General features: G+C 41.7%; 1 protein-coding gene across 1 annotated transcript in view; it reads left to right on the top strand.

Moving 5' to 3' along the window:
* The window catches only part of LOC138783541 (intraflagellar transport protein 70A), a 50,169-nt gene that overhangs the window by 21,226 nt on the left and 7,520 nt on the right, over window positions 1-21,423 (top strand). Inside the window, exons 8-16 of the mRNA XM_069958347.1 lie at window positions 527-576; window positions 1,074-1,226; window positions 2,300-2,365; window positions 5,242-5,295; window positions 5,399-5,464; window positions 6,248-6,324; window positions 10,716-10,926; window positions 17,022-17,093; window positions 19,545-19,648. Of these exons, the coding sequence (XP_069814448.1) occupies window positions 527-576; window positions 1,074-1,226; window positions 2,300-2,365; window positions 5,242-5,295; window positions 5,399-5,464; window positions 6,248-6,324; window positions 10,716-10,926; window positions 17,022-17,093; window positions 19,545-19,648 (853 nt within the window). The remainder of the gene's footprint in view (window positions 1-526; window positions 577-1,073; window positions 1,227-2,299; window positions 2,366-5,241; window positions 5,296-5,398; window positions 5,465-6,247; window positions 6,325-10,715; window positions 10,927-17,021; window positions 17,094-19,544; window positions 19,649-21,423) is intronic.

Below are 21,423 nucleotides of genomic sequence, written 5' to 3'. Positions count from 1 at the left end.
ACTTTGGTGGCGCTGACGGCATCCGATGGATTTTTACTCCTTAAATTATGGGAGTAGGTAGTGGTGGATGTAAAATCAAAACTTTATTGCAAGAATTACGCGTTTCAAGGCACAACCTCTATATCAGATTCGTATCTGATACTATTAGAGTATTACACAGTATTGAGTACTATACAGATGAAGGGGGAGATTTATCAAACATGGTGAAGTGAAACTGGCTCAGTTGCCCCTAGCAACCAATCCGATTCCACCTTTCATTTTTCAAAGAATCTGTGAGGAAAGAAAAGTGGACTCTGATTGGTTGCTAGGGGCAACTGAGCCAGTTTCACTTTACACCATGTTTGATAAATCTCCCCCATAGTGTTTTGTAGCATTGTGGTAATGCTTTACGGATTTTGCTTATTTGGTTATTGATTAAGTGCTAGCAGGCTTATTCTATATTATCTTAGTAACATGATATAATATATGAAGTAGAAAAACGCTGTAAATGGTATCTCAGCATGTACCATTTTATTTGTCCTTTTAGATGAAGCTGCTCAAGAAGCTCTGACAGATATGCCTCCACGATCTGAAGAGGTAAGGTTATGGTCTTGATGTTGTATACAGGTTATATTGTCTATGTTGTTATGCCTAGTTACAATGAAATTTATAACTTAGCTAAGAGTAGACTCAGGATCCTAACAGAGCCAAACCCATTACAAGTCACAGCATAGCATGTCAAGATGGACCTGGGTACATATCAAACAATAGTTTAACCGGTAATGTAGAAACAAAGAGTTGTGAATGTCAGGCTAATATATTCATATTTATTTCCAAAAGAACAATATCACAAATAGGTTATGGAGACCACAAACAAGCAAAAACAACCAATAGCCCAGGTCAACCACTGTAACCTGTGAGCTTATCCCAGTCATTGGTGTCCTGTGATCTCTCAGGGGAGGACACATTGGATATTTTTTTGTAAATGTGCTTTCCTGTGAATAAGTGTTGAGGATATTGTTTATTTTGGATAGATGCAGATCTAATAAAAGTTATAATTTAGTGATACGTTTTAAATGATATGATTTTTGCAGGAACTTGATCCAGTTACTCTCCACAATCAAGCATTGATGAATATGGAAACCAAGCCCACAGAAGGCTTTGAGAAAATGCAATTCTTGATGCAACAAAATCCTTTTCCTCCAGAAACATTTGGAAATCTTTTGCTTTTATACTGCAAGTATGAGGTATGAAATTCCTCTCAGATCTGCTGTTCTATATTATTGAATATTTACAGACCACCAGCTTTAAGTTAATTTCTCAGAGTATTTTTTTTTATTAGTAAGAATAAATGCTATAATTTTGCATAATTTTGCATAATGCAAAAGGGCAGTAAAGATGACTAATCTCAAGCAAAAAAAAAAAGGGGGGGGGAGGGGAGACTGGTACAGTTAAAAATGTTATAGTCAATGTACAGGTGTAATCATCAACAGAGTCTTATATAAAAACAGCACCACCAAAACATGATTGTACATGTACATGAATAAATAGAAAAACTTTATTGAATAATAACCAAATATTAGATACCAAACAAGACAGACAACATGAATTAATAAATCCATCAAAGGGATATATAATTATTACAGATAAGTGAATCTCGAGCATGCTAGGGTTCGTCCAAAGCTGAACGCTCAGCATTTGATTACCGGTGGCTGAAGTAGTTGGATGCAGCCTTAAAGGAGTAGTTCAGCAGAAATGCTTTTCTTTCAAATCAACTGATGCCAGAAAGTGCCAAAGATTTGTATTTTACTTCTATGAAAAATCTCCAGCCTTCTAGTACTTATCAGCTGCTGTTTGTTAAAGGGATTGTCCAAGGATTGCATATTGTCTTTAGATTTGGGGATATATACAGAGATGGCCTCAGCACTCCTCTAGTTATGGTGAAACTGGATGCAAACAGCAACGTTTTAACTCTCTCACAGAGTCTCTTTACAAGCTCTCTGATCAGGTAGATAGAACGGCATATGGTTTGAATATTACCTTGTTCAATAATGTCCTGATCTTGACCAAATAGGGTCATAACCATACATTTGCAGCTTCTTGGGGCTCTAAATCCAGTTCTAGAATGGAATGTCATTTCACCACAATTTGTAAGATTAGCAGCATGCCAAGTTCTGCTGGCTGCATGCTGCTGTCTCATTTTGTGATGCAGTCTTGTTTATGGAGAAAGGCATTGCTTTTTGTCCAGATGAATTAATCAGATCAGCAAACCTTGAGATTGAGTCACTTATTAATGTATTTCTGCTATCTATCTCTTTAGTATTTCGATCTTGCAGCAGATGTACTGGCTGAAAATGCTCACCTGACTTTCAAATTCCTAACTCCTGTAAGTAATGTGTGAGGATAAAAAACTCTCTGTCTTCCAGCTGTACTTTGTATATTGTGTTTTCATTTTGCAAGATAAGACACATATAAAATAAAATATTGGCCCAAATTGGGCCTACCAATCAATAGGTGGTGTAATGTTAGGCATGTGTCTAACACGTCTAGCAAGCCAAACTCACTTGGTTCTCTCACAGCCTTAGTATGGTTTAGAGCAGTGGGTTAATGACGACACACATGCTCCATCTGCCATCTATCTACCTGGTCCTGACCAACTGTTACCTCATTGTGGAACTCTAGCGAATAGGATAATTTTTAACCACACTGGAGGAGACACGGGACACTCCTTGATTAAATTATTTACCAAAACTTCTTATCAGTTTAGGTGTTACCTCCAGATCTTTACTGGTACCAAGATCATCTGTGATATCCTAGTGGGGACATTGGCCATATTCCCTGATGAACCAAATGAAATAGTTGTGGAAAGTAATATGAACTAAAACAGAAATGCAACTGCGATTTACATTTGTCTCATCTGTGCAAAACGGTCTAACGCATTATTTCACACCAGCAAGCTGAAAGAAGACTGGTCCAGTATATACATTTGGCCCAAAAACGAAGCATGTAAGATCACCTGTCATTGACATCTGATTACGTGCCCAAGTCTTACCCACACTGTCTAGGACATGTAGGCTAGGGACAGACATGGTTAGTTGCCTAATAATTACTATAGTAGACATCCTATAGTAGACAGGGATAGTGACCTTGGTCTGGGGACGCCCATATCAGCTTATAATCTGAGGGGTAGGTTCACACACACAATGGATCCACAGTGGATTTCACGCTGCAGATCGTAAACAGTCATTTTCAATCAGATTACATACTCGCAGCGGGATTGTCATCCCGCTGCGAGTATGTAAATGCCACCACCCCCTTAGTCCGTCATCACCCAGAGCATACTTTACCTGTTCAATGCTCCAGCTGCATCTGAGGGTCCTATTCAGTCGGACGAGTCTGCTAGATCGGCGCTCGTTTACTGGGCCTATTCCACGGCCCTGATGATCGTGAAACAAGGGCTGCAGGGACATAGTTACCAATGTCCTTGCAGCCCTTGCTTCATACATTACTTGTCTGGGCGCAGGCCGTCTTCTCCCGATCCCGCGAGCCACAGCAGCTTCTGAGCGGGGCAGCCCAGCTCCAAAGCCGATGCTGCCGCGCAGGACTGGGAGAAGAAGACCTGCGGCCCGGACAGGTAATGTATGGTTCTGCTGAAATCGTCGGTCACCGCCGAGCACCGCTATTCAACCGTAGCGATGCGCTGGTGGTAAACAACGATTTTAGGTCAGAATCTAAATGAACGATCAGCCGATGACACGATCAACGGCTGATCGTTCTCTCTATTCCACGTAGCGAAAATCGGCCGAATCAGGCAGAATGGGGCCGATTCGGCCGGTTATCGTTCCTGTGGAATAGGCCCCTGAGGCTCCTGGTCCCCAAAGGTCCCGCTTACGGGAGCTGAGAGCCTCAGATGCAGCTGGAGCGGAGACCAAGTACAGTATGGTCAGACGACGCCGAGTTAAGGGGGCTGGCATTTACATGTCATCCCGCTGCGAGTATGTAATCATATTGAAAATTACAGTTTGGGATCGCAACGGATTTTACTGCAAATTCGCAGCATGAAATCTGCTGCAGATCTGTCCTTTGTAAGAGGGTGTTGGTGTGGGAAGCTGTCCGATGTAACCATTCACAAATATTGGACTTTTATCTGTTCCGATGGAAAGAAAATAAAGTTTACGTGAACCAAAACGGTGAGTGCCCTCCTCATATCTTCTCTTGTGAACTATTTGCATATGTACTTGGTTTCTAAGAGTGAGGTGCACCCCTAGTTCACAATCTTTCCTGCCATCCAAATTACCTCCAGGACCGCTTTTACTACTTACTCGTCCATCCGTAGTGCCAGTCGCTGTGCCTTGTAGTAGCTACCTCTGTCCTGTGTAAGTTTACCCTTAGGGCCCTATTCCACGGGCCGAGCAACGATGTAAACAAGCGCTGATCTGCTAGATCGGCGCTCGTTTACTGGGCCTATTCCACGGCCCCGACGATCGTGAAACTTGTTTCATACATTACCTGTCCGGGCTGCAGGTCTTCTTCTCCCGGTCCCGTGCGGCAGCATCGGCTTCGGAGCGGAGCTGTCTGTACTGACAGACCGCTCAGCCGATCACTGACCGCGGCGTTTCTGGCCAGTGATTGGCTGTGCGGTCTTTAAGTTCAGACAGCCCCGCTCCGTAGCCGATGCTGCCTCACGGGATCGGGAGAAAAAGACCTGCAGCCCTGACAGGTAATGTATGGTTCTGCTGAATGAAATCGTCGGTCGCCACTGCGCACCGCTATTCAACCGTAGCGATGCGCTGGTGGCGAACGACGATTTTAGGTCTGCACCTAAATGAACGATCAGCCCATGACACGATCATCGCTGATCGTTCTCTCTATTCCACGGAGCGAAAATTGGCCGAATCAGGCCAAATGGGGCCGATTTGGCCAATTATCGCTCCTGTGGAATAGGGCCCTTAGGAAGAGAGAGTTACATTAGGGCATCTAGGTATGTCCATCAGTATATTCCATTGTGTTCATTTACCTTGAAAAGGTTTACACTTTGGAAGCTGTTTTATATCTCTTATAATAAAAGTTACAAAGTTAAACGTTTTAAGCTACCATTTAGGTTTTATTCTACAGTCATTTTTTTCAGGGAAGTATCATAAAGCATTAGCTACTGTAATAAATTTGTTGCATCTTCAGACTGCCTTCAAAAGTTTACACCATCTAAATATTAGACAGGTTTTGGGAATAATTTTTTATTCTAATATTTTCTCTTTTTTTCAGTATTTGTATGATTTCCTGGATGCCCTACTAACATGTCAAACATCTCCAGATGAGGTACGGTATGCTGCATATCTTTGTAGTATGCTTCTCAGTTTATTATAGTATATACCTATATACTGTATACACATAGCTTTTATGTATCCTCAATCTTTTTTAGGCTTTCTTAAAGCTGGATGAACTAGCTGGGAAGCTTACAGAACAACTGAGAAAACGAACAAAACAGGTACAAAGTGTCATTCAGTGTTTTCAGGTAGTAAACAAAGAGATACAGTAATCTGTTCTATGTTATAACCCCATGTGCTGCAGTTATGGCTGAATAGGTAAAACAACGCTGATGTAAGTTTTATCTCTATACTAGCGGTCTGTGTAGTAAAGCACTTATTCACCTTTTCCATTATTACTCACGGAGCTTACTAGTCTACGATCTGCATGCATAAGTGTACAGACAATGACCTTTTCCAGGCTGACTGAGGAGGAATGCCTGTGCCTTCTGAGATAAAACCTACAGACTCCCTGTAAATACAATTCTTGTGCTGCTTGTCTTGCCTTGTCAGGCAATGAGCACAACACCAGGAAAAGCATAAGGATGAGGAGAGGTAGTATGTTGCTACTACTTATCTAATCCCCCCAAAATCTGAAGGAAATATAACATCCAAAACCAAAATCTGGGTTCAGCACAGCAGTAATTCTAATACATATGTACAAGAGAGAAGCCTTAGTGTATTATGCAGGTTTTAGGAGAAAAAAAGGAAAAACAACCTGAGGCAAACTAGATGAGTCAGGATGACTCGTATGTGGTTCCACTGCTTAAAATGAAGATGTTGTCTTGGTGCAGCCATAGATTCAGGACTACTTGTATCTTGTAAGGGCCAGCAGAACAGGGACCGCTTGGATGAAATACTTTTTTTCATTGTGGTGAATTATCGAAGTTGGTGCATTAACACAGAAATATTGGTTTCCTCTGTTTAAAGATTCTGTTTCCCTTTACTCACTTTGCATTATTAAGGTACAAGAAGCAAGATTAAACCGTGATGATGAAGCCGTTAAAAAGGCTGTGAATGAATATGATGAAGCCCTAGAAAAGTAAGACAGTTTTATAACTTTGTTGCCTTCTAAATCAAACAGTATTTTTACCATGAGAACTTCCAGTTTTGTAACCAAACCCTTTCTTGCCTGAAAATATTAAACATTTTGAGGCACATTTACTAAAGATGTGCCCCTGGCCTACGCCATGGAGAATGCGCAGATTGTGGTCTTCTCTGTGGTATACACCTGCCGCAAGCCCCGCTAGCCTGATGGGTGGGCGTGGGAGGAGCGACAAGGCAGAAAGGAGTGCAGGTCCTGCCAGACTGACTAAGAGGCGTGCGCCTCTTAGGCTGGTATTACACGGAGCGATTATCGTTCGAAAAATTGTTAAATCGTTCAGATTTGAAAGATAATCGTTTCATGTAATAGCAGGCAACGATTAAACGACCAACGAGAAATCGTTGATCGTTTAATAGGATCCGGACCTATTTTTATCGTTTGATCGTTCGCACATTGTTCGGTGGAATAAGAATTTCGCATCTGAAATGTACGCAATACCGACGACTAAACGACCGCAAGAACGATCATAAATAACGATCATCGTTCCATGTAATTGGGCGAACGATTTAGGGTCGTTTGCCTTAGCGGTCGTTTAAGATCGTTTATCGTTAGTCGTCGAAAAATTGCTTGGTGTAATAGTACCCTTAGTGAATCCTGTGGGGTGAATTGGGGTGGGGCTTTATCTAAGACTGGGGTACATGTACACCAGTCTTAATAAATGTCCCCCCTGGTGACCACATGCAATGCTTTATACTACTGATTTCTGTATTCTCTGGTTCAGTGTTTCAGAACCTAAACATGCCAGCACTTCTAGCATTTTCTTTACCTCCTTATCCCCCCTGTCATCGCCATCATACAATCTACAGAACACCATTTCTAATTCTCTCTTCTCTTTCCTTCCTGTATTCCTTCTTGGCATCCTTGTCACTAGAGACAGAATGCACTTAGCAACTGACACTCAGAAAAGTGGATTTCACCTTACCAAATTAGTTATTCTATTACAAAACATTATTTTTAATGACAGTGATTTAGAAATAAGTTCAGCATGGGCTGGACTGTTGTTAGAGCTTAAGTTGTGTGAAAAGCTAGAGACCAGGGAGATTATGGTAGCTTCAGATAACACTGTAGAGCCCAGGAGCCAATAACAATGTGGTAATTGTAACTATAAGGAACAGCATGGGTAAGGGTGTAAAAGGACAAATATTAGAATGTGTTCACGCATTCTGATTTTTTTTGCAATTATATTGAATATATAGTCAGGAATGGATTTTAAAACAGAAGTCTTATATTATACATTGTCTTTATTTATGATCTGTTCCTGGCTTTATTTGTTAATTGCAATGAAAACCCTGAATGTGTGAACACACTCTAAGCAAGGCAAGTTAGATCTTCTATAAAATAGCTGCAGAAAACCTGGATGACCTGTGGGGCTCATTCTTGATGTCCATGTATAAATGAAGTGCTTAAGCAGGTATAGAAATAAAGCAGGGGGGTGATAAGTTAAACAACATCATGATCAAGGACAAATGCCAGGCTTCATCACGTTAAACATTAAAGAACAACTCCGGTGAAAAGCTTTTTCCCAGTAATTGAAACGCATTACAAAGTTATATAACTGTGTAATATGCTTCAGTCACCTATCTGCCCCCCTCCCCTTCCCTATCTTTTTCCCTCTCAACCCCCCACCAGAAAGTAAAGTAAACTCATTCTTACCTAATGACTGTTGACCCCAGGCTGCCCTGTGGAAACCATTTTGTGACAATGACATCATCAAGAGGGAAACTGGTCCTGTTAGGCCAGTTTACCTTTGTCAGATGACTCAAGTTGCTCAGCTCTGATTGGCTAAGCAAGCTGTAAGCCTTTTAACAGTTCTACAGAGTCAGTTAGACATCACAGGAGACAAAGTGCACCATGGGAAACCACAAACCAGGAAGTAAAGAAAAAATGACACTAACTGGAGCTTCAGTTCAGTTTTTTTTTTTTTTATCAGCGCCGGAGTTGTCCTTTAATGTTTTATTGTAAACAATCCTATAACCTAAGCATTTATAAATCCAAGCAGTAATGTTAACCCCTTAGTGACCGCCGATACGGCTTTTTACGGCGGTCACTAAGGGTCCTTATTCTGCTGCCATCAGCTTTTTACGGCGATGGCAGAGAATAAGGCTGCGGGGCCGGGACGGCCCCCACCCCATCCCCCCAACTACCGGAGGTAGCTGAGGGGTTGGGGCAGTGTGTGGGGTCCGTCTCCCCCCCCCCCCTTACCGACGATCGCCGCTATTAACGTTATAGCGGCGGCCGTCGGTAAAGGGGATTACCGGTGCCGCCGCCTTTCATCTCCCCCCGCCGTGAATCCACGGCGGAGGGAGATGAAATAAGTGTATATCAGACCCCAGATCAGACCCCCCTAGTGCCCCGATAACTAACCCCCCTCCCCCGGCGGCCATCATTTCCAAGATGGCCGCCACCATCCCTGCGAACAAACGATGTTTGTTCGCAGGGATGGAAAAGTTTAAATGAATGAATGCCCCATGCTCTCCGCCACCGGAGGTAGCGGAGAGCATGGGGCAGTCATCGGGGACCCCCCTGGGGGGTCCCGGTACAAGCGATCAGCGGTATATACTATATACCGCTGATCGCTTGTGCCACGTGCATCCCGGCACTTTTTATCCCCTGTCACCATGAATGATTGGTGACAGGGGATAAAAAGTGATGTCCCCCCACCCCCCAAGTCGCCCCCCACCCCCCCGTCACCCCCGTCCCCCAGTCACCCTCCCCTACCCCATATACTCACCTGATCCTGGAGCTCCTTCCTCTTCGGCGTCCTGGCTGGTTATGAAGTGCGCATGCGCTCCACAACCAGCCAGCTCTGAAAATTTAAAGTGACAGAGACCAATTTGGTCTCTGTCACTGAACTATGATTACTGTGATAGAAAATATCACAGTAATCATAGTAATACAGTGAAAATGAATGTATAAAGTACAAAAAGTGACAAACATACAAAAAAATAAAACACACACTTTTTATTATAGTAATAATTGCAGTTTACTCCCAAATTACCCCTACCCCCCCCCCCAGATTACTGTAATCAGCGGCGCTGATTGGGACTGACGGGAGCTGGGAGCCTCACACACAGCCGCAGCGCTGAGCAGAAAAGGTATGCTCTGGGCCAGCGCAGCCCTGGAGCATACATCACCTGCTCCAGGCTCCTGCTTACTTTGGGGCCTCTCGGCATCTCCCAGCGGTCAGCTGATCAGTGCGCTGTGGGTGACAGCAGGGAGATGCTAGTAGCCCCCGAAGCAAGCATGAGCCTGGAGCAGGTGATGTATGCTCTGGGGCTGTGGGGGTTAAAGCGCTAAATGGGCAAGTATCTGCTGCAGATACGCTATGTGTAAAGGCACCCTAACAGATGAATTCTAGAACAGCTCCTTTGTATTTCTGGTGGCCTGGTAGGTAGAGTGACATTAGAAGCAATCACCTAGGCTTAATTTTAAGGTAGTTGAGTTTGCAGTTTCTATCTTGGATGGTGGCTCTCTAGCTTCTGACAAAACTGTGAGACGAGTATTATGTGTCAAAGGGTGGGAGATATTTGTAATAAAAAAGGGGATGATTTCACAGCTCCTAAAACTTCCAAAAACTTTATTGTCAGCACATTAAAATCTTTACAAAGTAAAAAAAGCACTGATTGCTGTTGAGGCAACCCTTCTTAATCATGGCAAACGTACTAAGAAATACATGTTGTTTTATATTGTGAAATGTATGATATTTCTCATGATCTATAAATAGTGGACATTTCAGGATTATGACGTAGCAGGACACACATAGCATTACTGAGATATTCAAACATCTGATCCTACTATGCTCTGACTCTACATTACTCCACTTTTTATACCCTGCCTATGCCCCATGTAGATAGGCAGCATAGATCCTGTGTGTTTACACATGTGTTAAATATTAGAGATGAGCGAACCTCGAGCATGCTTGAGTCCATCCGAACCCGAACTTTCGGCATTTGATTAGCGGGGGCTGCTGAAGTTGGATAAAGCCCTAAGGCTATGTGGAAAACATGGATATAGTCATTGGCTGTATCCATGTTATCCAGACAACCTTAGGGCTTTATGCAAATTCAGCAGCCCCAGCTAATCCAATGCAAATCGTTCGGGTTCGGATTGACTCGAACCCAGTTCGCTCATCTCTATTAAATATATATGCAGTCATGCCAGAACTTAACCTCTGCAATATGGAAGCAAAAATATGTAAATATGGAAGCAAAAATATGTATTTAACACCCTCGTGTGCAACTGGTCTAGTGTTTTGGATGAGCCAGCATTACCAAGACATTTTCTGAATCTATTTTTTAGCATTAACAATGCTTTTATATTTTATGTAGATACATTCCAGTCTTAATGGCCCAGGCAAAAATATACTGGAACTTGGAGAACTATCAAATGGTGGAGAAAATCTTCCGCAAATCTGTGGAGTTTTGCAACGAGCATGATGTATGGAAACTGAATGTGGCCCACGTCTTGTTCATGCAGGAAAATAAATACAAGGAGGCCATTGGCTTCTATGAGCCCATTGTTAAGAAGCACTATGACAATGTAAGTAGTATGGATTACAATACACCCATATCACCAACTAATTTATTACTTACCAGAGTAGTTAGTTGTTTCATGGGCTAAAGGTTATGTAGTGGTTTGCAAACAAGGGGAAGATGTTAGTCTGGAAACTATTGGTGCATTCCAGTGCCTAGGGATAGTAGCATCTGTAAGCACAGGTGAACAAACCCTAAAACATGATTTCTTAAACTCATATAAAACATTTTGATATCTCATAGACCCTGATAAACAAAAACTTTTAGTTTGTTTCTGAGTGTTTAGACCCCAATCAATCTGTAGGCAGGGAGAAGCAGGGAGAAGTTTGTGCTTAAAGGACAACTCCCGCGCTAAGGAAAAAAATCAAAAACCAATCAGAAACCTAGCTTTTGTACTTATCATCCCTCCTGAGCTGTCACTGTTTGAATTTCCCACCCTCTGTATACCTTCTGATTTCTAGTCTTGTTCTTCATTTCTTCCTTGCTTCCTGGTTTCAGCTTCCCATGATGCACTTTGCTGTGACAAGCCAGCCCCCTGCTGTGACACAGCAAGTGCCTGCCCCTCCATTCACTACAACTCCCATCATACACTACACATGACCCCCTCTCTGGCTCTCTTCAGTCAGGCTGCTATATACACACACTGAAGCTGCACACACATACTTTCACCTCACTGTAGTGTACATTCTGCAGGATTAGGTCAGGGCAGCAGGGGAGAGATAAGACGTCTGTGTAGCTGACATGCCGGGAGTGAGGAGAAAGATAAGCAAGTGACATCACTCACTCACTGAGTCCACTCGGCAGCAGAAGGGAGTATGGGGGAGGGGGTCCTGTAGCTGGTTATGTGTTGGGAGTCAGTCACAAGTCATTATTGAGTTGCAGAATGACAGATGGCTTACAGTTGCTCAGCCAATGGGAGCTGAGCAAGCCTAGTCACCTGATCAGGCAGGGGAGGGGGAGGCTGGTGTGACAGGAGCTAGAGCAGCCCTCCTGCTGATGACTCATCGTCACTAGAAGGAGCTGAGAGAGCAGCCTGGTGACGACAGTAATTAGGTATGAAGGAGTTTCTTACACTTCCTGGTGGGGGGTGGAGGGGGGAAAAGACAGGGAAGGAGGACAGACAGGTGATTGAAGTATATTACAGTGTTATATAACTTTGTAATGTGCTTCAATTACTGGGAAAAAGTTTTTCATGGGAGTTGTCCTTTAAGCTAGGTTCACACTGTGTTTTCAGCATCCGTTTAACGGATCCGTTTTTTGCAAAAAATGGATTGCAAAAAACGGATGCATTTGTGTGCATCCGTTTTTGATCCGTTTTTCCATTGACTTCCATTTAAAAAAAAAAACAGATCCAAACGGATGTGTTTTTTTTGACGCACAATAAAGTACTGTTGACATGACTTTTTTGACCGTTAAAAAAAAGGATCCGTTATACGGATGCTGAAAACACAGTGTGAACCCAGCCTTAGGGCCCTATTACACCGGATGATTATCGTTCAGATTATCGTTAAATTGTTCGAATCTAAACGATAATCGTTCGGTTGAAATGCAGTTAACGATTAACGACCGAACGAGAAATCGTTGATCGCTTTACAAGACCTTTATAATTACGATCATAAGAAACGATTATCGTTCCATGGAAATGAGTGAACGTTTTCAGGTCTTTCGCAATAGCGGTCGTTTGAGATTGTTAATTGTTAACGATTATGATGATAATCGTCCGGTGGAATAGGGCCCTTAGTATGTTCTCTCCCTGCTCTGTATCGTGTTAAGTCTATGGAACATTCTAGACATAGAGCAGGGAGAGAGAGGTGCTTCTCTCCCTGTTTATTCTAGTTATCAGTTGGGGTCTGAACACTTCCTGACCCAGTAAAAACTTTTGAAAGATACAGTTTAAAGGGGTGGGTTCCTTTTTATCATCTTTATGGACATAAATACAAAATCAGTGCATTGAGGCTCTTATATCTAAGCTCTACTGTGGCCCTGTTCTGTATAATAGGGCTACACGGTCAAAGATTGCTGTGCTGTACTCCTTAAATTGTGCTGCATTGCAGCTAATGAAAGTGGGGTTGAATTGTGACCCACAAGTGAATTGTTTTCTAATCGTGGTTATGGCCACTTTTGGTTTGCAGCGTGATTCTATTCACTTACGTTAGTTGTAATGCAGCAGTGCAACAGGACTATCTTTCCCACTTCACCCATGTCAGAATTAATATTGATGCATATGCTTAACTGTATAAGCTGTTGTGTAAAAGCAACGCACATCAGGCAGCATGGCGATCTTTTCCAACTTAGCCTTAGCCTTGCATAGGAGGAACCAATGGCATATGGCCACCAACAAGGCACAATAAAGATTATATTATTAGATTATATTACATTAAAGATTATATATTATGTAAGCAACAGTTCCTTAATTTGTAAGGTTAGGGTTACACCACAACAGTAGGTGTGAAACACATTGCATAGCAATGATTTCTTATGCTACACTCTGAATCGTGCTGCATCACAACTAATGTAAGGGAATGGGGTCATATTACAACCCATAACACCACCCCATTAGCCGTTATTAGCGCTAGTGCAACATAGTGATGATTGACCATGCGATTTGTATTGCTGACAAAGTCACTGTGTTGGTGTAGCCTTATCCTTTTACAATTGGGAATCTCACAGTAATAACCCACAAGGCTGAGAGATATGCCGTGTTTCTAGTAGTTGCACCACAGGTCTTATAAGCAGAATACACACTGACACACATACTATCTGTGTCTATAGTGCACTGAGGAAATACAGATTGCTGTAAGTGGTAACCAGTATTTTGCTGACAGCTTGTACAGGGAATATAAAATACACCATGCACCTTATTGCTACTAAACTGACACTGTCAATTCATCTCAGTATCTTAAACCAATCATCCTTCTGAAGATTTCTTGCTAGGTTTTTGAGGGTGTCAGACTTAATTATGCCTGATCCTTTGCTCTTACAGAAGAGATATGTGGCAGCTGCTTATTCTCCTCTACCCACTGATATCTTCTATATCATACAGCCCACTGAATGTAGATTTGTAAAAGCAAATACAGCAAATTTTCCTTAACCTTAATGTGCCATCAATAAAATAAAAGATTCTAACAAAATATATATTAAACGAAAAGTCTGAGATAACTTGCTCTATTCCCTCACTATTTAATAAAGCGTACACATCATTTCTGCATAATTTTTCTCCTGTGTGTCTTAGCTGGGACAGTGTAACATTGAGGGATGTCCCTGCAAGAGAAAAGTTTCGGTAAACTGAGCGTTTGTCTCTTTTGTTTCTTTTATGCATTTTTTCCATTGCTTTGGTTGCATGAAGTTTCTGAGTGCTTGTCTCTATATAGTGTTGTTCTGCCTCCCAGTCTGCCGTTTTCTCTGTGTATTTTACCATTAGTGCCATCCATTATCAGGCTTTATGTTTTTCAGGTATCTATATATGCAGGTAGAGGTAAATGCAAGTGCAATACCCTGTGCAAAAATCACATCAGCTCAATCTTTTGTAACCTACATAAGCAGCAGTGACCGCTGGTTTATACTTGTAAACATGCCAGTGCTTACAGGCAAACCTAGTAAAGACATATCCAGCACATGCAGGACTGCCATCAAATTTATGGGCTTTAATGCAATACCTATACCAGGGCTCCCCTACATTGACACTTCAGTGATACTGGTCTCCTCATATAGGACAAAGAGACTGGAAACAACCTAGAAAGGTCTAGGTGCAATGTTCTGGGTCTTATTTTAAGCACTGTGTCCTCTACAGTTTTGCAGCTGTAGAAATATAGCTTATTATTCTTTAGTTTAGTATTTTCCATAATTTGTATACAGTATATAAAATTACATATACTATAATAATATAATAGAGAGTAGAGGAGTTGAAACCAGCTGTGAGTAGCTTATACTTCAGTGGTAGCCATACACATAAGATTAAGCTTTAAGTCTCAAGTCTTGTTTATGGTGCGCACCAAGAGCCACTTCCAATAGACCTTTTTTGTTAACGTACCCTAGAAGAGTGCTCTTTTTGTCTATATATATATATATATATATTTATATATATATATATATATATATATATTATTATTATTATTTTTTAACTGCAAGGAATAATGTCTATACTATAATTACAATACAAGAGTCCTCCGTCCCCTCCAAAAAAAACAAACAAACAAAACTTAATTTTGTAATCCGCCACTTGCTTATTTTTAACATGTTGCTGCCACATAGGAAAATGCTTATGCTTACCTCTGCATGCTCCCCTGGTTTCCCAATGTGGTCGCCGGCGTTCCCCGGAGTGACAGCCCTCTCAGCCAATCACTGGCTCTAGCACTGTCCTATCTTAGTTAGCGATTGACTGAGCGGACTGTCTCTCCCAAGGCAGGCTTGGCTTGGAAGTAACAGTGACTACAGATAGCGGGGGACGCGTTACCGGCGACCGCATTGGGACACCAGGGGAGAGTGGATAGGTAGACATAACATACTTGTTATGTTTTTTTTTATTTGACAGCAAAATGTTAATAATGTGCTAGCCCCCCGATAACCCCTTTAAGCTTTCCAGTATTTATCAGTTGCAGTATGCTGTGCAGGAAGTAGTGTATTCTTTTCAGTCTGACACAGTTCTTCCTGCTGCCACCTCTATCCCATCAAGGAAATGTCGAGAGGAGGAGAGATAACCCGTCACCATGCCCTGTAGCGCTGCTCCTGGGTCAGTTGACAACCGCTGGCCACTTGCAGCTCTTCCAGCAACAACATAACAGACTGGCTGAGTAGGCAATCGCTGGAAAAGTTGGATACGTGATGTACCTGGATTTCAGATGAAAATAAGATATGGCGGCTGTCAGCGTAACTGGGGAGAGGCGCTATGGAGGCATGAGGAGGGGTGAGTTTAAAAACCATGTAGCTCTTTCAGTCTGACATGGTGCTCATTGCTGCCACCTCTGTCAATGTCAGGAACTGTCCAGATCAGGACCAAACCACCATAGCAAATTTTTTGTGCTCTGGACAGTTCCTGACAAAGACAGAGGGGGCAGCAGAGTGCTCTGTGTCATACTGGAAATAATACATGACATCCTGCTGGATATACATCAGCTGATAAGTACTAGAAGACTTGAGCTTTTTGAATGAAGGTCAATTACAAATCTGTATAACTTCCTGGAACCAGTTGATTCGAAAATATTTTTTCTCTGAATTACCCTTTTAGGCAACTGAAAATAGTGTTTTCAGCTGCATTTCTTGCTGTATTTTTTGTCTTTTGTTACGAGTTTGAGGCTCAAAGCATGCAACATTAATCTTTCTGCTGAAAACATTGTATGTGTGAATGTTCCCTTAATAAAGTGTAATGTCTAACATGAAAACTAGAGTATACTCTATATTTTTTGGCATTTTGCTGTTAAGTTGTTACTTTCTACCTCCTCTTTATCAGTGGGTTCAACACATATTATAAACTATATATGTATATATATCTGCTGATGGATTTCTCGGGAAAGAAAATTCTGCACAATTTTTTCAGCACAATTCTAATTACAGCTCTACCATGTACATGTGTGTCAACAGTATATTATTGTGTTACAGTAAAACAAAGCTTTTATAACTAGTATATATATTACCTTTTAGTTATGCATAAAAGCAGTGGAAAACAACAGGGCTGTCTACGGTATTGAGTTCTTGGTAAAACATTTATTGAGCAACACTTTTATTTTTATGACACTGTTTTTATACACGACTCCAAATGTTTTGTGTTGATGTATGAAACAATATAGGACATTATACAGAGGTCTGTTGTTTTACATAGGAAAACCTTGTTTTTGGAATAAAGTATTGTAGTTTTTATAACTTGGTGCATGGGCTTTAAATGTTTCCATTTCTAAGTATACGGTACGCTAAAAGTGGGCAGTGTGTGTGAAATATTATATGCCATCACTGTGAAGTCGAAAACACACTTTTCCATCACCATCATCCATTAAGTTACTCAATTAGTTACACATCCACACTTTTAGATGAGTAACAACATTAAGATACGTGTGTGCAAAATTTTTGTATTGGGGAAAAAAGTAATAATTACATCTGTCTATGTTACAGATTCTGAATGTCAGCGCCATTGTCCTTGCAAATCTATGTGTGTCTTACATCATGACAAGCCAAAATGACCTGGTAAGTGTGTTCTTTTAAGAGAACCCTTTTAACATAAATTGCCTCTTTGATTAACATGTGCAAGTCTCATAAGTATAACCCCTGAATGCGATAGTTAGTAGTTACCCTTTTTTTATACCAAAGAAACCAAAAAACCAAGGCTTATGCCAAGTCATTCATTTATTTTCAGATAAAAAGCTTTACAAAAAGATTATATATATCACGTATTCCAAAAGGTTACAAAATGGCGTCCTAAAAACACACCGCCTATAGTATATCATATACCAGCTAAAATAACCAATGTTCTGAATCAGCACAAATATAATTACATATAGGAAATATAAGAGGGCCTCCTAAAATAGGAATAAAACACAATTCTGGTCGCCCCTTAACCCCTTAGCGTCCCATGACGTACCTGGTACGTCATGGTGCCGCGGGGGGTGTTCAGAGCGTGGGTCCCGCCGGGAGCCCGCTCTGAACGGCACCGATCCCGGCTGCAATCTGCAGCCGGGCAGTGCCTCTATTAGCCGGCGCGGGTCCCGTTGCTGCGCCGGCTAATTAAGCACTTCAATGCAGCTGTCAAACCTGACAGCTGCATTGAAGTGCTTTGTACTGCACGTCCCTGGTGTCTAGTGGCACGGATCTGTTCTTCTTCCGTTCTTCTGGCCGGCCCGGGTCTTAGCGTCGGAATGACGCTGATCCCGGCTCGGCAATAGATTGCTGTGGCCTGCAGCAGGCCATAGCAATCTATTACCGATTACAATGATCTTTGCTGTGTATATACACAGCATTGATCTCTATGAGAGATCAGTGCTGTCTATATACAAGTCCCCCAGGGGGGCTTCTAGTTTATGTAAAAAAAAAAAAGTAAAAATGTGTTTTAATTAATAAAAAATCCCCTCCCCTAATAAAAGTCCAAATCACCCCTCTTTTCCTATTTTATAAATATAAATTAATAAATAAACAAATAAATAAACATATTTGGTATCGCCGCGCACGTAATCGCCCGAACTATTAATTAATCACATTCCTGATCTCGCACGGTAAACGGCGTCAGCGCAAAAAAATTCCAAAGTGCAAAATTGTGCATTTTTGGTCGCATCAAATCCAGAAAAAAAATTATAAAAAGCGTTCAAAAAGTCGTATTTGCGCAATCAAGGTACCTATAGAAAGAACGCATCATGGCGCAAAAAATGACACCTTACACAGCCCCATAGACCAAAGGATAAAAGCGCTATAAGCCTGGGAATGGAGCGATTTTAAGGAACATATATTTGTTAACAATGGTTTGAATTTTTTACAGGCCATCACATAATATAAAAGTTATACATGTTACATATCATTGTAATCGTAACAACTTGAGGAACATGCATAACAAGTCAGTTTTACTATAGGGCAAACGGCGTAAATGCAAAACTCCCCGAAATCAAAACAAATTAGTTTTTTTTTTCAATTTGACAGCGCAAATTATTTTTTTCCGGTTTCGCAGCATATTTTATGGAAAAATAATGCCTGTCATTACAAAGTACAATTGGTTTCGCAAAAAATAAGCGCTCATATACGTCTCTAGGTGAAAAAATGCAAGCGCTATGGACTTTTAAACATAAAATGGAAAAAGCAAAAGCGCAAAAACGAAAATTGGCTTTGACATTAAGGGGTTAATAACATAATAACTTATAATAAAATCATAGTGACCCATGGCAGTGTGACGATGCTTAATCCCTACGCACGTTTCGCATGGCCTTGCCTCCTCAGGGGTCCCCCTGATTGTCAAAAAGGAAATGGTTGGAGGTGCAGGTACAGTACCAAGACAGATTATCAAGCTTGGGGTTATTTAGTTTAGAAAAAAAAGATGTCTTAGGGGCGATCTGATCACAATGTAAAAATATATGAATGGACAGTACAGAGATCTTTGTAGTGATCTTACACCTAGGCCTGTAACCATAACAAGGGGGCATCCTCTACATCTAGAGGAAAGAGAAAGGTTTCACCATCGGCACAGACATGGATTCCTTACTGTAAGAGCAGTGAGACTATGGAACTCTCTGCCACATGATGTTGTCATGGCTGACTCTCTAAACAAGTTCAAAGGAGTCCTGGATGCTTTTCTTGAAAAATATAACGTTACAAGTTATAGGCACTAGATTACATGCCTTTCTCTGGCATCAACACAGTAGGGTTATAGGTTGAACTAAAAGGGAATGTGTCACCCAAATTTTCTTTTACTGTTTGGAGTCAGAATCTAAAACTTTTCTTTGTTTATTCTAATTATTTCTGTTTTCTGACTTTAATTTTTATTTATTTTGCTATTTGTACATTGTTATGGGGGCTTCCATATTGCCTGGGCCATTTTTAACAGTATTTAGTGATCTGCTTTACAGCAAGACAAATTACACACTTGGGGGAGAAGAGCAGTCATTACTCAACATATATTTTTGTTATTTTATAACTATCTGTTCTTTGCTAAACTAGGCTGAGGAATTTATGAGGAAGATTGAAAAAGAAGAAGAACAAATCGCTTATGACTATCCAGATAAAAAAATTTACCATCTTTGTATCGTTAACTTAGTTATTGGGTAAGTGAACCAAAAGCGCTTAACCTTAAAGAAGTACTCTGCCCCCCCCCCCCCCCCCAAAAAAAAAAAAACACAGACACACACAGCAAATATACTTACCATTCCTCCGGTGACAATCGCCATTCGAATTTCCCATCGGCCGCGTCCCCGCCATCTTCGGTCGCTGTCCTCACTTCCAGGTCCTGGTGCAGTGAATGGAAGAGAACAGGCTGCTGGTGCGCATGCAGCCTTTTCATTGGATGGAGCGCATCCCATGGCTTCCAGCAAGCTCAGCCAGCAAGCCAATTCATTGGCTGGAGCGCATCACATGGCTTCCAGCAAGCTCAGCAAGCAAGCCAATCAGGAAGCCATGTGATGTGCTCCAGCCAATGAAAAGGCTGCTGGTGTGCATGTGCACCAGCAACCTTTTCCTTTCCCACTGACTGCTGTGGAAGACAGCGAAGTTATATAACTTTGTAATGTGTGTTAATTAAGCAGAAAAAGAAAATCGCCGCACTACCCCTTTAAATTACACACATATAGAAATAAAGGGGTATGTCATAAAGTGCAAGCCACACTAATTGTAAGTGAAATATATACAGTAGCTGTATTATAGATCAATTATAACAAAAAAACTCAAGTCTCTATTGGCATATGACTCGCTGCTCTATTTATTCCTATGGAGCGTCGGAAAGAGCCGAATATGCCGGAAGAGAGCTGTACTCAGCTCTTTCCATTGCTCCATAGGAATGAATAGAGACGCGGGTCGCGGAATACCCCTTTAACCCTAAATGAGAAGTCTGAGAAAAATGAATATTTTCTACTCACCTGTCTCTGTGCCTCCGCAGCACTGCCTTACTGCCTCTGGGCTCCTGGATCTCCTTTTTCAGGAGACCTCTGATGTCACAGATTGGCTGAACAGGCAATCCATCAGCCGGTTTATGTATTTTCCCCTGAGAACTTGGGGGAAGTGAGTTCCCACAGGGTCCAGGAGCCTGGGATGCAGTGCTTCAGGCACAGGAGTTACTTACCTAGTAACGCTTGTTTGTTATGTTTGCCCTTGCCTGATGGAAAAATTTTCATTTTCCTTGGTCTTCCACTTTAAAGGGGGTTTTCTTGGCAAAATAGACTGATGGGATATCCACAAGATAGCTCATCGGTCAATAATCGGCGGGGCGCCAACACGCAGCACCTCTGCTGTTTCGTGTCCACAATACACAGTGAACCTGGCTGGAAGCAGTTGTCTCTGTTCACTGTGCAGTGGTAGCGATTTGTAACTACAGCTCAGTGCCGATGCTGATGGGCAGGGGTGTCAGCATCCCACCAATCAGTGACTGATGAGCTATGCTATGGAAAGCCTATCAGTCTATTTTGCCCGGAAAAACCCTCTTGGGTCTATTCAAACATTCAGGATCTGCCGCAGATTTGATGTTGCAGATTTGAAGCTGCAGATTTGATGCTATATCTGCTTAAAATCTGAAGCTTCAAATTTGCTGCAGACCTAGTATGTGTCATTGTATCCTTAGTATACAGCCTTTCCCAATTCAACTTTTTAGTACAAATAAATGGGTTTGGAGGGTGGATGCAGTCTAATCAATGCTGCTTTATGATTCCTTTAAATATTTTCAAGAAAATGGGTCCTTGTAGAAGCAAATGCTTTACTCTATAGCAGGGATGAGGAACCTTCAGCCCTCCAGCTGTTGCAAAACTACAATTCCCATCATGCCTGGACAGCCAAAGCAAAGTTTTGGCTGTCCAGACATGATGGGAATTGTATTTTTGCAACGGCTGGAGGG

The sequence above is a fragment of the Dendropsophus ebraccatus genome, chromosome 2, assembly GCF_027789765.1.
Source record: "Dendropsophus ebraccatus isolate aDenEbr1 chromosome 2, aDenEbr1.pat, whole genome shotgun sequence".
NCBI classification, from domain to species: domain Eukaryota; kingdom Metazoa; phylum Chordata; class Amphibia; order Anura; family Hylidae; genus Dendropsophus; species Dendropsophus ebraccatus.
This window is presented reverse-complemented; position numbering and strand designations above follow the sequence as displayed.